Source organism: Triturus cristatus, chromosome 4_2 (genome assembly GCF_964204655.1).
Source record: "Triturus cristatus chromosome 4_2, aTriCri1.1, whole genome shotgun sequence".
Lineage (NCBI taxonomy): Eukaryota > Metazoa > Chordata > Amphibia > Caudata > Salamandridae > Triturus > Triturus cristatus.
In genome coordinates this window covers 729,885,731-729,907,132 of record NC_140586.1, presented here as the reverse complement: position 1 = coordinate 729,907,132, position 21,402 = coordinate 729,885,731, and the positions used below count along the sequence as shown (strand labels likewise).

Sequence of the window (21,402 nt, the reverse complement as noted above, 5' to 3'; positions counted from 1 at the left end):
CGGGATACCAGTATCTTCGTGCCCAATCCGGAGCCACAAGGATGACTTGGGCCCAGTCACGCTGAATCTTTTTCAGCACTCTGGGCAGAAGTGGTATAGGCGTACAATAGACCGAAACTCCACTTGCGACGAAAACGTCGCCTAGCGAGTGCCGCCTTGGAAATTCCAACGTGCAGAACTGAAGACATTGCGCGTTCTCTTCGGTGGCTAATAGATCTAACCAAGGCTCTCCCCACTGCTGAAGGAGACCTTGCACCACTTCCGAGTGAAGACGCCATTCGTGACCCATCAAGCACCGGTGGCTGAGTTTGTCCGCCCTGGCGTTCAGAAAACCTGCCAGGTGTTGAACCACCAAGGTGATGCCTTGATGTTCCAGCCATGTCCAGAGGCGCAGAGCCTCCTGACATAGGGTCCAGGACCCCACCCCGCCCTGTTTGTTGCAATACCACATGGCGGTGGTGTTGTCCGTGAACACCTGCACCACACTTCCCCGGACAGAGGGAAGGAATGCCTACAGTGCAAGTCGGATCGCCCGAAGCTCCAACAGACTGATATGGAGCCGGGACTCAGCTGGAGACCAGAGGCCTCTGATCTCCGCCTCCCCCAAGTGGCATCCCCATCCCAGGAGGGACGCATCCGTCACCACTGTGTGCTCCGGTTGGCGAAGGGAGAGGGATTTGCTATTGACCCCATCGCGATTCGTGAGCCACCACTGCAATTGCCGTGCAGTGTCCTCCGAGATCTGGACATGATCAGACAGGTCGCCCTGATGCTGGGCCCACTGGAACTTTAGGTCCCACTGCAGAGCCCGCATATGCCATCGGGCATGTGTCACCAGCAGGATGCAGGAGGCCATCAGGCCCAGAAGCCGGAGGGTCATCCTGACTGAAACCCGGGACAGAGGCTAAAAGATTGGAATCATAGCCTGAATATCCCGGACTCGCGGCTCGGGAGGATAAACCCGAAACAGCGTTGAATCCAGAACCGCTCCGATAAAGGGGAGCTTTTGAGAGGGATTCAGGTACGACTTCGGCACGTTGATGGAGAACCCCAGCAAATGCAGGAGGTCAGCCGTAGTCTGAAGGTAGTTGATGACTGCCTGGGGCGAGCCCGCCTTTAACAACCAGTCGTCGAGGTAAGGAAAGAGTTTCCTGACCTGCACAGATGAGCTGCGACCACCGCCATCACTTTTTTGAGCACCCGAGGGGCGCTGGTAAGGCCGAAGGGGAGCACGGCAAACTGAAAATGCTCCTTGCCTACCGTGAACCGCTGGTAACGCCGGTGGGCCGGCAGGACGGGGATGTGAAAATATGCGTCCTGCAAGTCCAACGCTACCATCCAGTCTCCAGGGTCGAGGGCAGCCAGGACCTGAGCCAGAGTTAAAATTTTGAACTTCTCCTTCCGGAGGAAGCGATTGACGTACCGGAGGTCCAAAATGGGGCGCAGGACCCCTTTGTACTTCTTGGGGACCAGAAAGTAGTGGGAATAACAACCACTCCCTACTTCTGGCCCAGGAACGCACTTAATGGCCCTCCTGGGGGAGGCAACGGCGCAGGATCCTGTGCCGCCGAAGCTGAATCCGCCGGCGGTCCCACAGGATCCGGACACGGGACCGCGGGGCCTGAAGGCGAGCCGGCGGGAGCCCGAGGCCTAAACAGGTGGTCCATGGTAACAAGAAATTCTTGCACCTGTTCGGGAGTCGCCGACGGACGCGGGTAAGGTGGGTAAGCCGCGGGACTCCCAGGCTCCGAAGGAGCCGCTGGGGCAGAACGCCTGTCCCCCTCGTCCGCATCCGAGGACCGACGGGGGGATGTTGGAGAGCGAACTTGCTTCTTCAGCTTCTTTTTATATCGTCGCTTACCCGAATCAGAGGGCGAAGGCTTGGATCCTGAGGAGACATGCCTATGGCTCCGCGAGTGTTCCCGGGAACAGTCCCTGGACCTGGAACGGCGTTTGGACGAGACCCGGGCCTCCAGCAGCTTCCGGCGCCGCTCCCTCAAGGCCTTCGGGCCATGGCCCGACAGTCCCGGGAGTCATGGTCGTTCTCCAGGCAGACATCGTGGGGGTCCGCCACCGACATATTGCGACGGCGGGCCCCACAAGACTTAAATCCAGGCATCCCTATGTGCACCAAGGAGAAAGAGGTAGACAAAAAGTCTTAAAAGTGTAGTCAAAAAGTGACTAAGGTACGTGCTCTAACCGGATCTGCGCTTGCTGGCACAGAAAAAGAAAGAACTGACGTCAGCGCAGATGGGTGGCGCCTAAGTAGTCTCCGGTCTCCGTGACGTCATCTTGGTGTTTACGACGCCAGCGTCGGACGCAGAGCCGCAATACGCCACCTACTGACGCGCAGGGGTACTGCTAGCAAAACTTTCCGGATCCAGTCTGATGCCTGGGGATATTCTAAGGTAAGGAATCTATCACTAACGTGTCTCTTTCAGATAGTGGCTCTTGGCTACTGTAAAGCAAAGGAACTTCCTGTGCGATGGATAATGGGGACGTGAAAATACTCATCCTCCAGGTCTAAAGTGGCCATGAAATCTCCCGAATTTAGAAGTCAAAGTATGTCCTGTAAGGAGATCATTCGAAACGACTGTTTGATGGGATATGTATTGAGCTCTCTTAGATCTAGGAGAGGCCCACTTTTTGACAGTCTTTCGGACTAGAAAGAACCGGGAGTAGAATCCCCTTCCTCTTTGAGATAACGGAACCGGTTCTATTGCCCCCATCTGTAACATTTTTTGGACTTCTAGGTGCAGGAGACGCAGACGTTTTGTCATGTGACTGCGAGGAATGGTGTTTGTAGGAGGATGAACAAACTCCAACGTATGGCCAAACTGAACTATGTTGAACATCCATCGATCTGTTGTTATTTGTTGCCAATTTTGGAAGCACAATGAAATCCTTCCCCCTACAAGTGTTTGATGTCGGGAAGGAACAGTAGTCAGAGCCTGGAAGCCACTATGGACGTCCTGAAGAATCCTTCCCCTGACGTCCTGCTCTGCCTCTGGGCGATGATTTAGAATAGGCAGCAGATTGACCTTTTCGCTGATTGTACTGCAGACGGTAAAACTGCGTGGCAGGTGTATAAGAGGAGTATCTACACTGTTGGTATCCTCCTCTGTATGAAGGAAGCCCTCTATCCCTTGCTCCTCGAAAAGGAACTTTGCGGTATTGAAGCGTCCCCAATGACTTCGCCATGTCTGTGTCCTTTTTTACGTCTTGGAGAGCAGCATCCACATGTTTTCCGAAAAGAGCCTCTCCATCGAAGGGAGATCCAGTATGTTGTTTTGTACCTCTGGTCTGAACGAGGTTGCTCGAAGCCAACCCTGGCGACGTAGGACCGCTGCTCCCGCCGGGGATCGAAAAGCTGCTATAGCATTGTCCATTGCGAAATCAATGCCCTAATAGGAGGCCCTCTCCCCTTCCTGGAGAATCTTTTTTTCCTCAGTTTTACTGTCCTCGGGCAGCTGGTCGAGATAAGGGGACAAATCACACCACATCTGCCGGTTGTAGTGGCCCAGAATAGCTAAAGCGTTAGCCACTTTGACCAGTAAGCCTGACAGAGGAGAATCTCTTGCCTGCATTGTCCAGGCGTCTGCCCTCCTTGTCCGGAGGCGTAGTGAGAGAAGCTTCTGGATTCTTTGACTTCCGCTGCGCTGCCTGTTATATATATCGGAGTCTGGTTTCGAATGACTCACCAGGCAAGCCGGGCTTTCTTCAGGAGCCTTATATTTCTTCTCTAACCGTGGAAGCACCGGGACCACTGTGGCCAGTGTTCATGACCTTAAGGCCCTCCTCCCATACATGATTGACAATAGAAATGGCTCGTAGTGTCTTCTTAAAGGGTTCCTTAAAGTAATACAAGAAAAATTCTGTCTGCGAAGAAGGCACAGGCAGATCAAACTTCTTGGCCGCCCTTTCCAGCAGATTGTGGAAACCACCTATGTCCCCTGGCATTGAATCCACAGGAACCAGTGAAGGGGAAGAAGGAGTGGTGATAATATAATCATCCCACTCCCATTGCGGTTCTGGGAGATTGGGTCCTCCTGATCATCATCCGGGGTATCTTGGTGTTGGATAAAAGGTGGAGTCGGTGGAGGCTCTTCTATTATTTGTAGCGGTGGCAGTGGTACCTGAAGGGTGGAAGGCACTTAAGGTGGCCTTGTGGTAACTGATCCCTGTTCCAGAATCGAAGATGGTGTTGGAAATCTTCTCTTGCAGTCCAAAAGAATATATTGCAAGTCCAAGATCATAGAGGACAGCATACAGACTACCTCCTCTTGACATTCCCTAGGGTAGTCCTGTGGAGGATCAAAGTCCTGCTCCCCTTCTTATCCCTCTGCAGAATCGTTCTCCTGGCACTTTACATGCAGCTCAGAAGGACTATGAGCATAACCAAAAGGTCCTTCCTCGTCTGAATCTTCCTCTTCTAGGAGGTGAAAAGGTAGCAAATCCATCATCATTCTTTAGCTCACTCCACCAACCCAGTTCAGACATGGCCATGTACAAATCAGTCTGACCCTGTGCCTCATGGGAACAGTCCAGCCCGAACTGCCAAGCCATGTCTTCCCTGAACCGGAAACAAGCATCCTGGGACCGGTTTCGGGTTCATAACCCTCATCAGCCAGGATATCTTGAATCCAGTGGCAAAGTGAGCAAGGGACCCACGTCTGGGAATACCCTGCCAACTTAGGGCGAACAAAGCAATACCAAAGGGGATGATGGACGGAGCGTTTGAGCAAATCAAACACTCACCCCCAGTCAACTGATCTGGGTTTAATCCATCATCATTCTTTAGCTCACTCCACCACCCCAGTTCAGACATGGCCATATGCAAATCAGTCTGACCCTGTGCCTCATGGGAACAGTCCAGCAAAAACTGCCAAGCCATGTCTTCCCTGGACCGGAAACAAGCATCCTGGGACCGGTTTCGGGTTCAAAACCCTCATCAGCCAGGCTATCTTGAATCCAGTGGCAAAGTGAGCAAGGGATCCACGTCTGGGCATACCCTGCCAACTTAGGGCGAACAAAGCGATACCAAAGGGGATGATGGACGGAGCATTTGAGCAAATCAAACACTCACCCCCAGTCAACTGATCTGGGTTTAATCCATCATTATTCTTTAGCTCACTCCACCACCCCAGTTCAGACATGGCCATATGCAAATCAGTCTGACCCTGTGCCTCATCGGAACAGTCCAGCCCGAACTGCCAAGCCATGTCTTCCCTAGACCGGAAACAAGCATCCTGGGACCGGTTTCGGGTTCATAACCCTCATCAGCCAGGCCATCTTGAATCCAGTGGCAAAGTGAGCAAGGGACCCACGTCTGGGCATACCCTGCCAACTAATCATCATCAATTGTGAAAACAAAGGTACAGTACTGGGAAAGAATACAGGCACTGGGAACCTGATTGGCAGGTACCCATTGCACATTCCGTCAAAGTGCATCAGATATCAGGAAAAAAGTGTGGGGTAACCATGCAAAAAGGGGCACTTTCCTACAGTGCCTCATTAAAGGGCAATAGGGGTTCAGAGGTGGAAGCCCCAGGCTGAAGCACTTCGGTCAGAAGTACAAGTTACTTACCTTCAGTAACGATGTATCTGGTAGAGACTATTCTAGCCGCAGATTCCATAACGTAGAATTATCCCCAGATGTGAGACTGGATCCGGAAAATCTTTGCCACAGCACCTCTGCGTGCCGGGGGCTGTACCACGTGACCCCGCCCGGACGTCGTCCGCGGACGTGACGTCAGCGAGGTCACATAAGTCCCACCCCAGCGCGCTGACATCAGTTTTCTTCAGAGAACTTTTCCGCGCCACAACGCGGAGCCATCACCAACAAAACTGTGAGAGTATGGGAACAGTGTACGAAAAAAATCAGTGAAACAAAAAGGGAAGAAGCGAATGGTGACGAACAGCACCATGAGGGGCCGTGCCAAGCACTGCATTACTGAAAATCATGGAAAGGAAAGAGCAGAGCACGACTGTGAAAAGCAACCATGCAAAGCGAAGGCGAGAACCTCCCTGGAGGCAAAAAAACATGACAAAAATTACATGGCAGCCGACAGAAAGTCAGTAACCACAATCTAAAACAGTGAAGGGCAACAAGGCTGGAACAGAGGAGTAACGACAAAGCACCCCAGAACAACACCATCAAGGAGTGCCGTATCCCCTGTAAGCAGCTAAGGGCAGAGGCACAGCCAAGTAACCCCAACCGAGAGGACTGCGGAGGAGTCAAAAAACCCCAAGCAATGAAAAAGAGAGAGATTATGAGGAGGCCCCACACTGGAATAACCAGGGTGTAGGGATGCAGAAGTACACATGAACCTACCGTACAATGACCACAAAAGAGGGAGTGGAAAAAACAAACAGAACGAAGCATCCGGCCAGGGAGGAAGAGAAAGAGGGCACCTGCAGGAGACAAATGCCACCCAGAGGGAGGCGAGTGCAGAAGACCAGCTGAAGGGTCCTCGCAGAACGGGGAGGAAGGGCGGGTCCTGAAGGAATCTGCGGCTCGAATCGTCTCTACCAGATACATCATTACCGAAGGTAAGTAACTTGTACATCTGATAGAGACTACTAGCCGCAGATTCCTTAACGTAGAATAGACATCCTAGCCATACCCAGAGGGGAGGAGGGTCTGCGAGAGAACCTCACCAGCTTGGAAGAACACAAGGCGCCAACAGGGGATGTGGCATGGGGACACGAAGGAAGGCCCAGCCCCCAACAAGCAGAAGTAAGCCAGAACAAGGAGAAGGGAAGGCCAGGATACCACAAGCCTACCCGAGGACCAAAGGGCGTCCGCCAGAAAACTCGGAGGGGCAGACAGCATCAAGCTAGTACCGAAGGAAGAACCACCCACAAATGCAAGGAGAAGAGGTGGAACGGAGGCAGAGCGCACACACACACAGCGAAGGGCACAGCTGAATGGGTGTCTATCCCGAAGTAGGGAGCAAGGCCGGAACGGGACCACAGTCGAGAAGCGCAGACGTGACAAAGAGAACACAGACGCGCAAAGCTCAAACAACCAAGGGACAGGAGCACATGGTGACATGGCGAGTTCCACGGAGGGGGACCAAAACTAACATGCACACGCAGCAACAGCCGGCAAACACCAAGAAGCAGTGGCTCAGAACAAGGAGAGCGCAAGACGAAGACAGACAGGTCCCAGCGGCGGGGAACAAGGTGGAAAAACCAAGACATGATGCTGCAATCAGCATGACAAAGGTCGGGCCGATGACCCAGAGGCGAAGAAGATAGAAACATCAAGGAGATAGAGACTGTACCAAGCGGTATACGGGGACGCCAGGAAAACGCGAGGAACCTGAAAAGGTATCCACGCCCGCCCAGCTTAAACCATGGCTATACAATAGCCAACAAATACCCCACCTAGGGTATGAATCATCCCTGAACAAGAACGGGTAAATACCTCTTAGGGAAACCCGCAGCAGAGGTCAAGAACCGAAAAGACCAGTGGAAAACACCACCGACGGCTTACTAACCAGCCAAAAAAGACACAAAGTGCCCAACCTGAGGACCTATACGGTTGCACATAACAGCAAAAAACACACACCACAAGCTGAAGGGCTGAATCAGCAGTCAAAAGAATAAAGGGCCGACTGAAAGACCCCGAAGGCACTCAAATCTGTACACAGCACACAACGGGCCAACTAAAACCGAATGCCCCAAGGAGAAAGGAGAAATAACGCCTCCCATAAGGCATCGGAGAGCCGAGTTACGGAGGAGGAGGAGGAGGAGGGGAACGGAGCCCCACAAGGAGTCTCTGAATAGCCGAGTCCGCGTGGGTTATGAAATAACAAAGATCCATCAAAGGGTAAATCTACAAGACTCACCCAAACATTCTCTGGAAGGACACCATCCCATCGCCAAGCATGATGGCGAAGGGCCACAGAACTCGCCATAGCACGGCCAAGGGAATCAGACGTCCAAGGCCGAACGGAGAATGAAAGTAGCTAACTCCTGACCATCCCGCACATGGTGCCGCAGATCCGTGCGGGCAGCCTCTTGGGAGGCTCGAGACAGAAGGGATTCCACGGAATCCCACAGCTCGGAAGTAGCCCTAGCCAACACACAAAGAGTGTTGAGGGCACGCAGAGCAGTGCTAGTGGAGGCAAAAAAGTTATGCCCCCAGGAGTCCAGCCACCGAGCTTCTTGTGACAGCGGAAGCAGCACGGAAGGCAAGGAAGGAAAAGCAGCCCGCAGGACAGGGCCCTGGGCCTAGGGGTGGGAAAAAAGACAAAGCGGATCATGCGGAGCAGGACGGTGGAGGAGCGGTTGAGGCACCTGATCCCCCGTGGCAGGGCACCCCCAAGCCCCCAGAAGTGTGTTATGGAGCGACGGTTCAAAAGGGAGAAGCGGCTCCCCTCCACCAGAGCCCTAGTGGAGCACCTCTAACAAGTGGTCCGAAGGCAGTGGGGCAACCGGATTGCCCATCTGCAGAATGCCAGTGGCCGTGGAAATGGCCCGGACAAAGGCCACACTCGCCTCCGTAGGGCGATGTGGGGGGGAAAGCAACTCCTCCGTGGGCAAAGGCTGCAAACTGAGATACCTGTCCCCATGCCCTGCTGGAGGGAGAAAAGACCAGCCCCTGAGGGATGGGAAACCCACGGACGAGTGGGGGACCTGAGGGGTCTCTGGAGAGGGCGGAGAAGCCTGCGGGGCAGACAACTGCAGAGAACGGAAGAGTGGGTCCGGGGGCTGTGGACGCGGGGACGGCGTAGAACCCGCCCTGGAATCCGCCAGAGAAAAGGCTACGATGCCACGTTCAGTCGCCGGTGAAGAGGAGACGAGGAGACGACAACCCTCCAGAGAGGAAGGGACATCCGGAGAAAAGTAGACGATCCGATGTCGGGACGGCGCCGGGGAGTCCACCACAGGCACCAAGGAGTCCTCAAAAGTCGCCGAAGTGTCCACCAATGGTGCCAGGTCAACCTCTACCACTTTGTGCCGCCGCGGAGAGGGGGGTGAGGTCGGAGCCGAAGCGGCCAATGAACGGCACCGAAAAGGCGCCGGCTCGGACCCCGATGAGGCAGCTGCCTGCACCGAGGACCGAGCGGGACCCGGGGAAGCGTCACGAGTCCCGGCCTCCGCCCGTGCCGGGGAGGAAAGCCATTGATGTCGGAGAGGTGTCGGCTCAGCCTCCGGGAAGACAGCCGCCTGCCCAGAGGACCGAGGGGGACTGGAGGGCAAGTCCCGAGTCCCGGCGACCTCCTGCGACACCGCAGGGAACCCCGCGGGGCATTGCGGCGAGGCCGGGACGCCATGGGCCGAGCAGGGGAAACCCGAAGGGCCACACCTCGACGGCACCACACCTCCAACACCTGAAGCCAAACGCGTTGGCGCCCGGGGCGAAGCCGCCGGCAAGTCCGCAGAAGGCCCCGCGCACGGCGAGGAATCTACGGACATTACAGGAAGAGGAGGAGGGCGAGGGCTCAAGGAAACCTGCAGAGCAGTAGCGTAAGCTTGCATCTGGGCCCTCGTCGCCCCAACGCCGGGAAGCAGCGGATAGGGTGGCGACAGACGAGGGTGCACATCCCGGGAGGGACCGGTGCCCTCTGCCGAAGGAGGACAAGGCCTCGGCAGCAAACTGCAAGACTTACCTGCGGGCGAAGGACGACACCGATCTGGACAAGCAAGCCGACAGCAACTTCATCCGGCGGTCCCGCCGGGACTTCAGTTTGAGATGCTGGCAAGCCTCGCAGTCCGTAGAGTCATGGTGCTCGCCCAAGCACCACATGCAAATAGGGTGAGGGTCCGTCGCCGACATCTGGCGTGCACACGAAGTGCATTTCTTGAAGGCCGAAGGCATGGAACACTGTTGCCAACTCAAGGCGCTAAGAGGCCTGAAAACAGGCCAAGGAGCACACTCCGGACCGCGTTGCATGCGGAAAAGAAGGAAACTGACGTCAGCGCGCCGGGGTGGGACTTATGTGACCTCGCTGACGTCACGTCCACGGACGACATCAGGGCGGGGTCACGTGGTACCGCCCCCGGCGCGCAGAGGTGCTGTGGCAAAGATTTTCCGGATCCAATCTCACACCTGGGGATAATTCTATGTTAAGGAATCTGTGGCTAGTAGTCTCTATCAGATGATTAGTCCTGACTTGCACGGAGGGAAACTCCAGTCCAAGGACCTCAGCTGCCCTCCTTACCACCATGGCATAAGAAGTCCCCTCCTCTGTAGCCACAGGTGGTGGAGAGAGCATGCCAGTATCTGGGGATGTGGGGAGGGAGGCACGGAGTTGACCCTGGCTTCGGCTCTGCAGAACTATGCCTAGAGCGCCGTTGTTACTTACCTTGCTCATCGACAGACAATAGTCCAGGCTAAGATGAAGTCCGCTTTCTTGTACCTCTTCCCGGAGTGTCCCGAAGACCTCGAGTGGGAGGAAGAGGACTTGGGGCTCTGGGAGCGGTCCAGCAACCTCCTCATCTTCAATCAGGATCTCCTCGGAGTCTTGATAGCCGGTGTCGACTGCTGGCCCACAGGGAGCTTCGTAGCACGCTCCCGCAACCCCTTCGATGTTACGGCCCAACAGTTTGAGCACGACTTCGAGTCATGGTCGCACTCAAGACACCAAAGACATATGAGGTAGGGGTCGGTTACTGACATGGCGCGGAGACAGGCACCATACGGTTCAAACCCTGTCTTCCTAGAAGACATCCCTCAACACACCCAAAAAGTTTTGATAGCCAAAAGGCGAACAAAACTGAAAAAGGGGCAGACTGGTAGCTGTTCCCAGACCTGTGCTTAACATGCGCAGAAAGAAAAGAGCTGGTGTCCGTACGCCTTGGTCGCGCCTATATAGGAGACTGTGATGTCATAACCGACACAAACGACACCGCCAACATCACACAGAGCCAAAAAAGGATGCCTGACGGCACAAGCAAAGGGTACTGCTCACGCAAAAGTTTCCAGATCCAGCATGATGCTAGGGGAATTCAAAGGTAAGGAATCTGCAGCTGGAAGTCTCTATCAGATGCGAATAGCAAAGCTATTTGATGAGTCGTGGTTAGGTAGGAAAAAAGTGACATGGACAAAACACAAGGACAAATGCTACATTATGAAATGTGAAGAATTTCTTAATGAAACAACAAAGGTTTAATGGATATACACTAGACTATCAGACTCATTTACTGTTGGGCAGGCATCCACCAGTGCACTTGGGAAGCAAAGTCCCAACTCTGCCCATTGTATCTTGAGTGTTCTGTCACACCGGTTAGACATTTTCCCTAAAAGTGCTCTTGCTGATGACTGAGGCACTTTCACAGCCAATGCATGCTGGAAAGGCAGTCAATGACAAACAAAATTATTGTCTCCAATGCGAGGGGAGAAGATCCTGCATGTCAGGTCAGTTATGTTTTCCTGTCATGGGCAGAAATGTAGGCCTGCCATAATAGTAAGGAGGAGGTGACCCACAGATTTAGCAGAGCTCCTCTATCTTCGGATTACAAAACAGGTACAAACTAGAAAAATCATGTAAATAAATACCTTCTATTGCAATACATTTAGAAGTCCATTGTTTCTCAAATGTTGTTAACAGCTTTTTTTGTCGAATGCTGATCACGTATTCCTTAAAGTCAAATTCTTCAGTGTAGAATCGCAAGAGGCCCAGCCAAAGTTCACCCACTGTTTCTGTATTCCTTCCATGAGAAGGCACACGTTTCTTCTGTATGCAATTGAAAAAGATCAAGAACAAAGGAGGATAAAATTACTTACAAAGTTGCCAAGTCTTAAATCTATATAACACTTAATAATCTGATAAACGTCCTACAGCTGTATCAAACTGATCCTGGATACCATTTAAAGCAATAAATGATCGATTCTGAGTGGTGCATAGATCACGCTTTCCAAACTGATTCATCTGACAGGATGTTAACAGGGACCAAAGCTTATTGCTTTGTGTTGATAACTGCAGTTGCCAATCCAACCCTCCAGACCACCTACCTTTTATCTGGCTGAACCGTAAGATAGACTATTTAGATATTGGTGCCATTAACCATGCAAGTCTTTTAAATGTCTGAAAAGCACCAACTTGAAATACCACTGTCTTTTGTTTTACCTTCCGCAAACTACACATCCAAGTTGCGACACACTGATGCAAGCAGACTTGAGAAAACAGCCCAAATTAACTTGAGCCCTATACTATGAAGTCCCAAAGCACAGCATGGTACTAGGTGAGAAATAATAAAGACATTTGGCAGAAGGGCAAGTCCTCTGCACGAAAACTCTAATTTCACCATGTGTAGTTCTGCCATAATTCTGGCACTGGCCTCTATATTAGAACTGTGGATTAAAAAATAAACTTTAATCAATATACGTAGTTGAAAAAACTCAAGGAGACCATAACACTAAACACTGATTCTAAAACTGTCCTGTGCACTCGTACAAGATGTGATGAACAAGTTACGTACCTTCAGTAATGCACTTTCTGGTGGATCCTCTAATCACAGCTTTCCCACCTTAGAAAATCTCCAATATGGCAGACTGTATTCAGAGAATTTTTAAAGCAGTGCTCCAACACGCTGGTAGGTGGCATTGTGTGGCTCTACGCCGATTCCATATAACATCAGAAGGGATGGAGCAGAGCACCATATATAAGCTCTACCCCTGCCCTCTGAAATCGTTTTCTTGTCTTACGCCTTTTCATAAACCCAGACTCGGAGTGTGAACAATGTTTGGAAAAAGTGTGCTGTGTACTAAACATGGGGTTAAAAGGATGACCCCCCACAGAATGGGGACGTGGGAGGGCATTGAGAAATCTGAGAGTATCCATCAGAAAGAGCATTATTGAAGGTAAGTAACTTGTTCTTCTAATGGATACTTTTAACTGCAGATCTGGAATAGAGACCAAAGCAGTACCTCCCCAAGGTGAGGGTTCTTTGAAGTGGGCTCCGAGGAACTATTGCAGAACGGAGCGGGTGAAGTGTCCTTCCCGCTGGACCTAGCTGTCAATGCAGTAGGACTTTGTGAACGTATGCACAAATGCTCACGTTGCAGTCTTGCAGATATCCAGGGAAGGCCCTCCTTGCACAAAAACAGTGGAAGCAGCCTTTGTCTTGGGAGAATGAGCTCACAAAAAGTTGATTGTCTACCCAATTGTCTTTCGTACAAATCAATATAAAAGCTTAAAGCTCATTTAGGGTCCAACCAAAGGAGCTTCTCTCTTCTTGTGAGGGGGAGCAAACAACGCAAGTAAAGTAACTGATTGTCCAATCTGGAAGGTAGTGATGACTTTCTCAGGATCACTCATGCAACAAGCTGATGTAATTGCAATGAAGACAAAGTCAATGATCAGGAGACACAGCAAGTAGCTATGCAGCCGCTTGAAACTTGGACTTATGAAGAATGTCGAGACCAAGTTAATGTATCACTGAAGCATTACAAATTGTTTAGAAGGAAACATGTTAAGAATTTAATAAAACAGATCACAGCCGGCGATTTAAACAAGGATGGGTGGTCCAGCATATGTGCACAAATTACTTACTTGTGTAACGATATATCTGTAAGAGACATTAGTTAGTAATAGATTCCTTACCTTAGAACATTCCCAGGCGTCAGACTGGATCCGGAAAGTTTTCGTCAGCAGTACCCCTGCGCGTCGGTAGGCGTCGTCGTATGGCTCAGCGTACGTCGCTGGCATCGTAGCCGCCGAGATGACGTTGTTAGAGCTACTTAAACGCTCCCACGTGCGCCGACGTCAGTTCTGTACACAACTATTCCACACCATAAGCGCAGAGCCATGCCAGAGACCGACTACTGGTGCAATAGAACTAGGGCCCTGAAAGGGATGACCTGAACCCTAGAACGGGGAGGATGGAGGGGCGGTAAGCAATATATCACTAACTAATGTCTCTTACAGATATATCATTACACAAGTAACTTGTGCATCTGAAAGAGACATGTTAGTGATAGATTCCTTACTTTCGAATACATACCCAAGCAATACCAAGCTCGGTGGTGGGTCTGCAAAGTGAGATTACACCAGTAAGTCACAGAGAACTGAACGGCCAAAGAAGCTGTCTCTCCCGACCTGACTGTCAAGGCAATAGTGCTTAGTGAAAGTGTGCAACGAGGCCCAAGTGGCCGCCTGACAATTGTCTTGCAGGGGGACACCGCATCCCAATGCTGTAGTAGCGGCTGTCGCCCTAATAGAATGGGCGCGCAGCCCAACCGGTGGCCAGAGAGTCACAGGCTTTAATGCACAAGACAACCCATCGGGAGATAGTGCGCTTGTGCACAGCCCGGCCTTTCTTGGCGCCCACGTAGCCAACAAAGAGCTGGTCATCCACCCGGAACTGTTGTGTGCGGTTGAGATAGAATGAGAGCGCACGTTTTGGGTCCAGACGGTAGAGCCTCTCCTCTTCTTCTTGAAGGGTGCAGAGGCGGAAAGAAAGTGGGCAGAGTTACAGTTTGTCCGAGATGAAAGGCAGAGACTACTTTAGGTAGAAAGGAGGGACGCGGTCGAAGCACAACCTTGTCCGGATGAATACCCAGGAAAGGAGGTTTGCAGGAAAGAGCCTGGAGCTCACTCACCCGCCGAGCGGAGGTGATGGCCACCAGGAAGACAGTTTTCAAAGTCAATAACCGCAAAGGACAGTTATGAAGAGGTTAAAAGGGAGCACACATCAGATATGTGAGAACCAGGTTCAAGTCCCATTGAGGCATCACAAAAGGTACAGGAGGGAGAAGGTGAGTAATGCCTTTGAGAAATCGATTGACAACCGGGCACTTGAAAAGAGAGGGCAACCTAAGAAAGGCTGAAAGAGCAGAAAGGTAGCCCTTGATAGTGCCCAAAGCAGAGCCCTGCTGGGCCAAAGAAAGGAAGAACAATAGGACCTCAGAAACAGGGGCAGCAAGAGGATCAACAGATTTTGCTGTGCACCATGCCACAAATTTCTTCCACCGACAGGCGTATACCGTTTTAGTGGAGGGACGTTTGGCTGCCAGAATCACATTACAGACTTCGGGAGGCAAGTCAAATGGAATCAGCTGTCGCCGCTCAATCTCCACGCAAGGAGGTGGAGGCTGGACAGGTTCGGGTGGAGGACCGTCCCCTGTTGCTGCGACAGGAGATCATCCCGAAGAGGCAGTCGGATCGGGGGATCCACGCTCATACTGAGTAGCTGGGGATACCAAACTCTTTGAGCCCAGTCCGGAGCCACAAGAATGACTTGGGCCCGGTCATGCCTGATCTTCTTCAGCACTCTGGGCAGAAGAGGTATAGGCGGAAAGGCGTACAACAGACCGCAACTCCACTCACGACGAAAAGCATCACCTAGCGAGTGCCGCATTGGAAACTCCAACGTGCAGAACTACTGACATTGAGTCTTCTCTTCGGTGGTGAATAGATCTAACCAAGGTTCTCCCCACTGCTGAAAGAGACCTTGCACCACCTCGGAGTCAAGACGCCATTTGTGATCCAACATGCACCTTCGGCTGAGTTCGTCCACCCTGGCGTTCAGAGAGCCCGCCAGGTGTTGAACCACCAAGGAAATGCCTTGACGTTCCAGCCACATCCAGAGACGTAGAGCCTCCTGACATAGGGTCCACGACCCCACCCCGCACTGTTTGTTGCAGTACCGCATGGCGGTGGTATTGTCTGTGAACACCTGCACTACTCTCCTCTTCACAGAGGGAAGGAATGCTTTGAGTGCAAGTAGGATCTCCCTGAGCTCCAAAAGGTTGATATGGAGCTTGGACTCCGCCGGAGAACAGAGGCCTCTGCTCTCCGTCTCTCCCATGTGGCCGCCCCATCCAAGGAGAGACGCGTCCGTCACTACTGTGTGCTTCGGTTGGGGAAGGTAGAGGGATCTGTCGCTGATCAAACGCTGGTTCAGAAGCCACCACTGCAAGTACTGTGCAGTGCCCTCCGAGATCTGGACATAGTCGGACAGGTTCCCCCGATGCTGCGTCCACTGGAACTTCAGGTCCCAATGCAGAGCCCGCATATGCCATCTGGCATGATCGATTAACAGGATGCAGGAGGCCATGAAGCCCAGCAGCCTCAGGGTCTTCCTGACCGAAACCCAGGACCAGGGCCGAAAGATCGGAATCATAGCCTGAATGTCCCGGACTCGCTGTTCGGGAGGATAAACCCGAAACTGCGCCGTATCCAGAACCGCCCCATTGATGGAAAACCCCAGCAAATGCAGGAGGTCGGCCATAGTCTGGAGGTGGGAGATGACTGCCTGGGGCGAGCTCGCCTTCAACACCAGTCATCGAGATAGAGGAAGACTGAAACCCCTGATCTGCGCTGATGTGCTGCGACCACCGCCATCACTTTCGTGAACACCCGAGGGCCGCTGGTAAGGCCAAAAGGGAGCACGGTGAACTGAAAGTGCTTGTGGCGCACCGTGAACCGTAGGTAACGCCAGTGGGCTGGCAGGATGGGGATATGAAAATAAGCATCCTGCAAGTCCAATGCTACCAGCCAGTCTTGCGGGTCTAGGGCAGACAAGACCTGAGCAAGCGGCCAAGAGGGCCGTAACTTCCTGCTGGAGAGGTGCCAAGTGTTCCCCCGACATGCGGTGGTACTGAGGTGGCATGGCTGGCGGGGTAGATTCGAAGGGGAGGGAGTAGCCCCTGCAGACTGTTTGCAGAACCCACCTGTCCGAGGTTATGGAGCGCAAGTGGGGAAGGTGATGGCGAATCCTGCCACCCACTAGCGTCAGGTGGGCCTGAAAGACCGGACTAGGAAGGTTTAAAGGCGGCGCCGACAGGGGAGGTGGTGAAATGACCCGCCCGTTGTCCCCGGGATCCACCACGGCGGATCCCACGTCCGTGGCTGCGCTGAGACAGTGGCTGCGTTTCCTTGCGGGTCTGAAAAGAACGCGTCTGGGCGCTCGACCTTGACCTCGAAAGAACCGAAAAGCGGACCCCGAGGGAGTACGCGTGGTGGCGAGACAAAGATTGAGCCATAGCCCGAGAGTCCTTGAAGTGTTCCAGGGTGCTATCCGCCTCATCACCAAAGAGGCGTGTACCATCATAGGGCATGTCCAACAGGGTATTCTGGACATCCCCAGAGAAGCCAGTAGTTCGGAGCAAAGCATAACGACGGAGCGCCACAGTTGTGAAAAGTGCCCTTCCGAGATTATCAGCCGTGTCAAGCCCACAACGATAGTACATTTTGCAGCATCTCTCCCATCGGTAATGGCTTGGGAGAGAACAGCCCCTGCTTCCACAGGGCACTGAGGCAGCACCTGTGCCACAGTGTCCCACACGGAATGGGAATAGCGGCCTAGCAGGCACGCAGTATTCACCGCCCACAACCCAGAGCTGGCATATGTGAAAATCTTTTTCCAAAATTGCTCCACTTTCCTAGATTCCTTGTCCGGAGGAGCAGAAGGGAACACACTTGGTGAGGCAGAAGCCTGGACAACCAGACTCTCAGGCGTGGGGTGTTGTGTGAGAAAGCTGGGCTCGCCCGGCGCCGGGCAATGGCGACGCGCCACACCCTTGTCTACCGGAACTCCTGGGTTAGGTTTGACCCAGGTGCCCAACAGGATATCAGTAAGCGTTTCATTGAAGGGCAGTAACGGCTCCGCAGAGGACTGCGGCTCCAGGACCTCAGTCAGGAGATTGGCACAGAAGGGAGCTTGAAGTTAAGAGCCTCAGCTGCCCTAAGCAACACCACCGAAAAAGTCCCTACCTCCTCCGTGGCCAAGGAAGAAGGGAACAGAGTACCAGGGTGTGGAGAGAAATCAAGATCCACTGGACCCTCCCCATCGCCTTCCCATTCAGGCTCATCCTCACATTGGGCCACAAGAGAATACTCCCCTTCGTCTACCGGTTGCTGAAGAGGCCGGTAAGGAAGAGGTGCCCTGGGAAATGGGATAAACTCCCCTCCAAGAAATGGAAAAGGAGGGTAAGATACCAGTCCCGGTTTGACACCATCCAGCATCAGCGGCGGCACCGCGCCCAGCGCCAAAGCCGAATCCAGGGCCGGAGCCGAGGCCCGAGCCAAGACCCGAGCCAAGGCCCGAGCCGGCGGCGCCGTAGGGTATGGTGCTGGCGTAGCCGAGGCTAGAGGCAGCAGCGTGGAGGCAAACCCTTCCGACGGATCCGCGGGGCCCGAAGGCGCTCCGGAGGGACACAGCGGGGCAAACAAATGCCGCAAGGCTGACATGAAGGCCTGCACCTCGTCCGAAGTCGCATGGGGGCCCGGAAAGGGTGGGTAGGCCACAGGCATCCACAGAGGCTCCAACGGAGTAGCGAGGGGGGTCACTGCCCGCCCCCTCCACCGCGTCCCGCGACTGGTGAGGGGTAGAGGAAGAGCGACGTCGCTTTTTTGACTTTTTATGGCGCCTAGACTTACCTGTCCCCGATTCCAACGAGCGATGCTGATGGCTCCGCGACCGGTCCCTCGACCTCCCACGGGAGCGGGACCTCGATCGGTGCAGAACAAATTGTCGGACCTCCAACAATTTTTGGGAACGCTCCCGCAAAGCTTTCGGCGCCATGGCCCGACAATCGGGGCACGCCTCGGGGTCATGGGCATGCCCAAAGTAGAAGAGACACATCGTGAGGGTCCGATACCGACATGTTTCGACGGCAGGCCCTACAGGACTTAAACCCGGGCATTCCTATTGCACCAGGAGTCAAGTACACGACAAAACAAGTTGTCAGAATCCAAGTTAAAACTTTTAACTAGGGGTACCGCTCTCTCTCGGATCTGCGCTGCTGTGCGGAAAAAGAAAGAACTGATGTCAGCGCGCGTGGGCGTGTCTAAGTAGCTCTGACGACGTCATCTCGGTGGCTACGATGCCAGCGACGTACGCGCAGCCGTACGACAACGCCTACCGAAGCGCAGGTGTACTGATGATGAAAACTTTCCGGATCCAGTCTGACGCTTGGGGATATTCTAAGGTAAGGAATCTATCACAAACGTGTCTCTTTCAGATACAAAGGCTAAAATGGCCAGTATTTAACTTTCACCATGCCAACAGCAAGGCATTACTTGGCTAATAAAACAAACAAAACATCGTGCAACAGCTATGCCTGTAAGGGGATTGGGTCTCAGGCACCACCTCAGGTGTAAAGAAATGCACCTATTGTATGGTCACCCTCAAGTTTTTTGACTGATGCTGCTGGTTTTCTGACTCAGAGTGCACTGAGGCCTGCTGACCAGACCTCAGTGCCAGTATCCTGACCCTAACAATGCATGTCGAATTGGCTATACCAAATAGGAAATGGATAACTTACCTGCAAGTCCTTAGTTACCAGTACCCTGGTATCTAGGGCATGTAAGTTAGAGGGGTAGCCCGGAACTTGCAGCACTGATTGTGCCACTCTAGAGGTCCCCCAAGTAAAGCCATTCCCCCAGTCCGCCACTGCAGACTGGTAGAGCAGCCTCAGCTGGGCTAACTCCTGAACAGTGTGACCAAGGTGGGCACTCCAAGGTATCAAACAACTCGTTAAATTAAACCTGACTTGTATCGTAAGTCAAAACTAATGTATCTTCTTGCAGTTTAGAACTTTAGCAAAGCTGCCACTTTGTTGCCTTTAAAACTCTTGTGCCTTCCCAGGCAGACACGGCCCTTGGTCCACGAGACAGCTTTCTGCCCTCCAGAAGAGACATGCAAACGACTCTCAGGAAGGAGAACAATGAGGGATTGCAGGCCAAGGAGGTGTCACCTCCCTCCTGCAGGATGCCACTTAGGTGTTCGCCCCAAAAGGCAGGCTTCAAAGGGGAAACCGCCTTTGAGGGAGCAGTTGTGGGGCACCAGGGAGGATGGCTGCCCAATTTTTGTTTGAGGTAGAAAGGCTGGCAAGGGAGGCAGAGAGGGGAAACCAGTGGCTAAACTGTTTTCCCCTGAGGCGTGCAGCCCTGAGGGAGCCACACCCGGGGTGGGCTAGGGAGGTTTGTACACCAGGAGAGGGGTCTTACCATCTTCGGAGTGGGCAGAATGGTGCATGCGGGGATAGCCAGGTGCCACACTCCACAGGAAGTGGTCACTAGGTGGGAAGGAACATGGTAGCCCATTGGCTACCAACTGCATCCTGCCTGAGGGCATTTTCTGGGCATAAGAGGGGCAACCCATACCTCAGCTTTGAACCGACCTGGAAGAAGGACAGAAGGAGGACAGCCCTAGCAAAAGAGCAGACAGGCAAGAGAGCCCGCGTCAACGAGAACTGCACCTGGTAGCTAGCGAAGACAGGGACTGTGCCTTCCGTGTCCTATTCAAGGAGAAGCTGTCTACAGATCCCAGTCAAGCCAAGAGAACTCCAAGGGCCAGCTGACTGTCCTCGTGTTCCCAGCACAGGGAGACAACAGCTGAAGAAGCCTGATGGGCAAGTTGGTAGCCCAAAGTCTTCAATCCTGTACACCCTCCACCTTGCAGCACTGTGGACCAAGACCCGACACACAGAGTTGCACCAGAGTTCGCTGAACCCGGGAGTGCTGTTGGAGAGTTGTTGGGACCCTCAGAAGAAAGGTTATGACCCAAGAAGGATTGGCCTGTGACCGCGACAACAGGCGACTGGTAGCCCAGTATCCACTGGACACAGGAGACCTGGACACCTGGCCAGACTGGATCTCTAAACAACAAACCACCACTTAAAATAAGGCACTTTATTCCATTGATGGACCACGTGGCTAGTCAAGCTGTCTCAGGGGAGTCATTAAGTCCTCTTGTAGCATTCTGTAAAACAAGGTATAAGAAATCATGAGTGTAATGAGAGAGTAGCAAGCCACCCTCCTTATCATCATTACCAGACATTTCCTAGGGTGCATACGGTTCTGGCACAGCCTCAGCGTCAGAAACAAAAAGATAATAAAGCTGCTGTTAATAGCTGTGAAGTAGTACAGGCACACCGTGAGAATCAGGGTACATGACTACCAGCTCACCTTTTGCAATTTTGTAGTGGCATCAGTCAAGTTCAAACCAGTTTCAGTTTGGGGTACAACACAGGTGTCATCCACTGGCAACTGAGAGATGGATACTGGCTTTGATCCCTGAGCATGAGTAAATCTGGACCAGAGTCAAGAAGGGACTGGAAAAAATTCTCAATAGGGCATATTGGACCAGGCACGGACCGGCTGGCAGTAATCCAACTGGAGCCCTGCCTCATTCTGTGGGTCCCAAAGGGTGAGCCAGAAGCAGCAGTGATAACTTGCAGCATTACCATGATATGCTGTGAGGTCGATGACTGCCTGAGAAACTCAGGGTGCATCAGAGCCAAATGGAAAACCAGTTCTGTGGCTGGTGACCTCAAAGAAGTGTGGTTTACAGCTTGACACACTCACACTTTCTCTTTGCAGCCAGAGTGGCAGGAAGGGGTACAGTCTGGCTTCACTTTCTTATGCGACTTCGAATTTTGTCTAGAGCACCAAAGGCAAACCTTGTGTGACATGGCTTGAATTCTGTGGTTTTCTGTGG

The 21,402-nt window shown here is 52.9% G+C and overlaps 1 protein-coding gene across 2 annotated transcripts in view; it reads right to left on the bottom strand.

The window, feature by feature from the left end:
- TUT4 (terminal uridylyl transferase 4) overlaps positions 1–21,402 on the bottom strand; it is a 1,269,543-nt gene that overhangs the window by 323,364 nt on the left and 924,777 nt on the right. For both annotated transcript variants that reach the window (XM_085602613.1, XM_085602614.1), the window contains exon 23: positions 11,513–11,690. In XM_085602613.1, the coding sequence (XP_085458739.1) occupies positions 11,513–11,690 (178 nt within the window). The remainder of the gene's footprint in view (positions 1–11,512; positions 11,691–21,402) is intronic.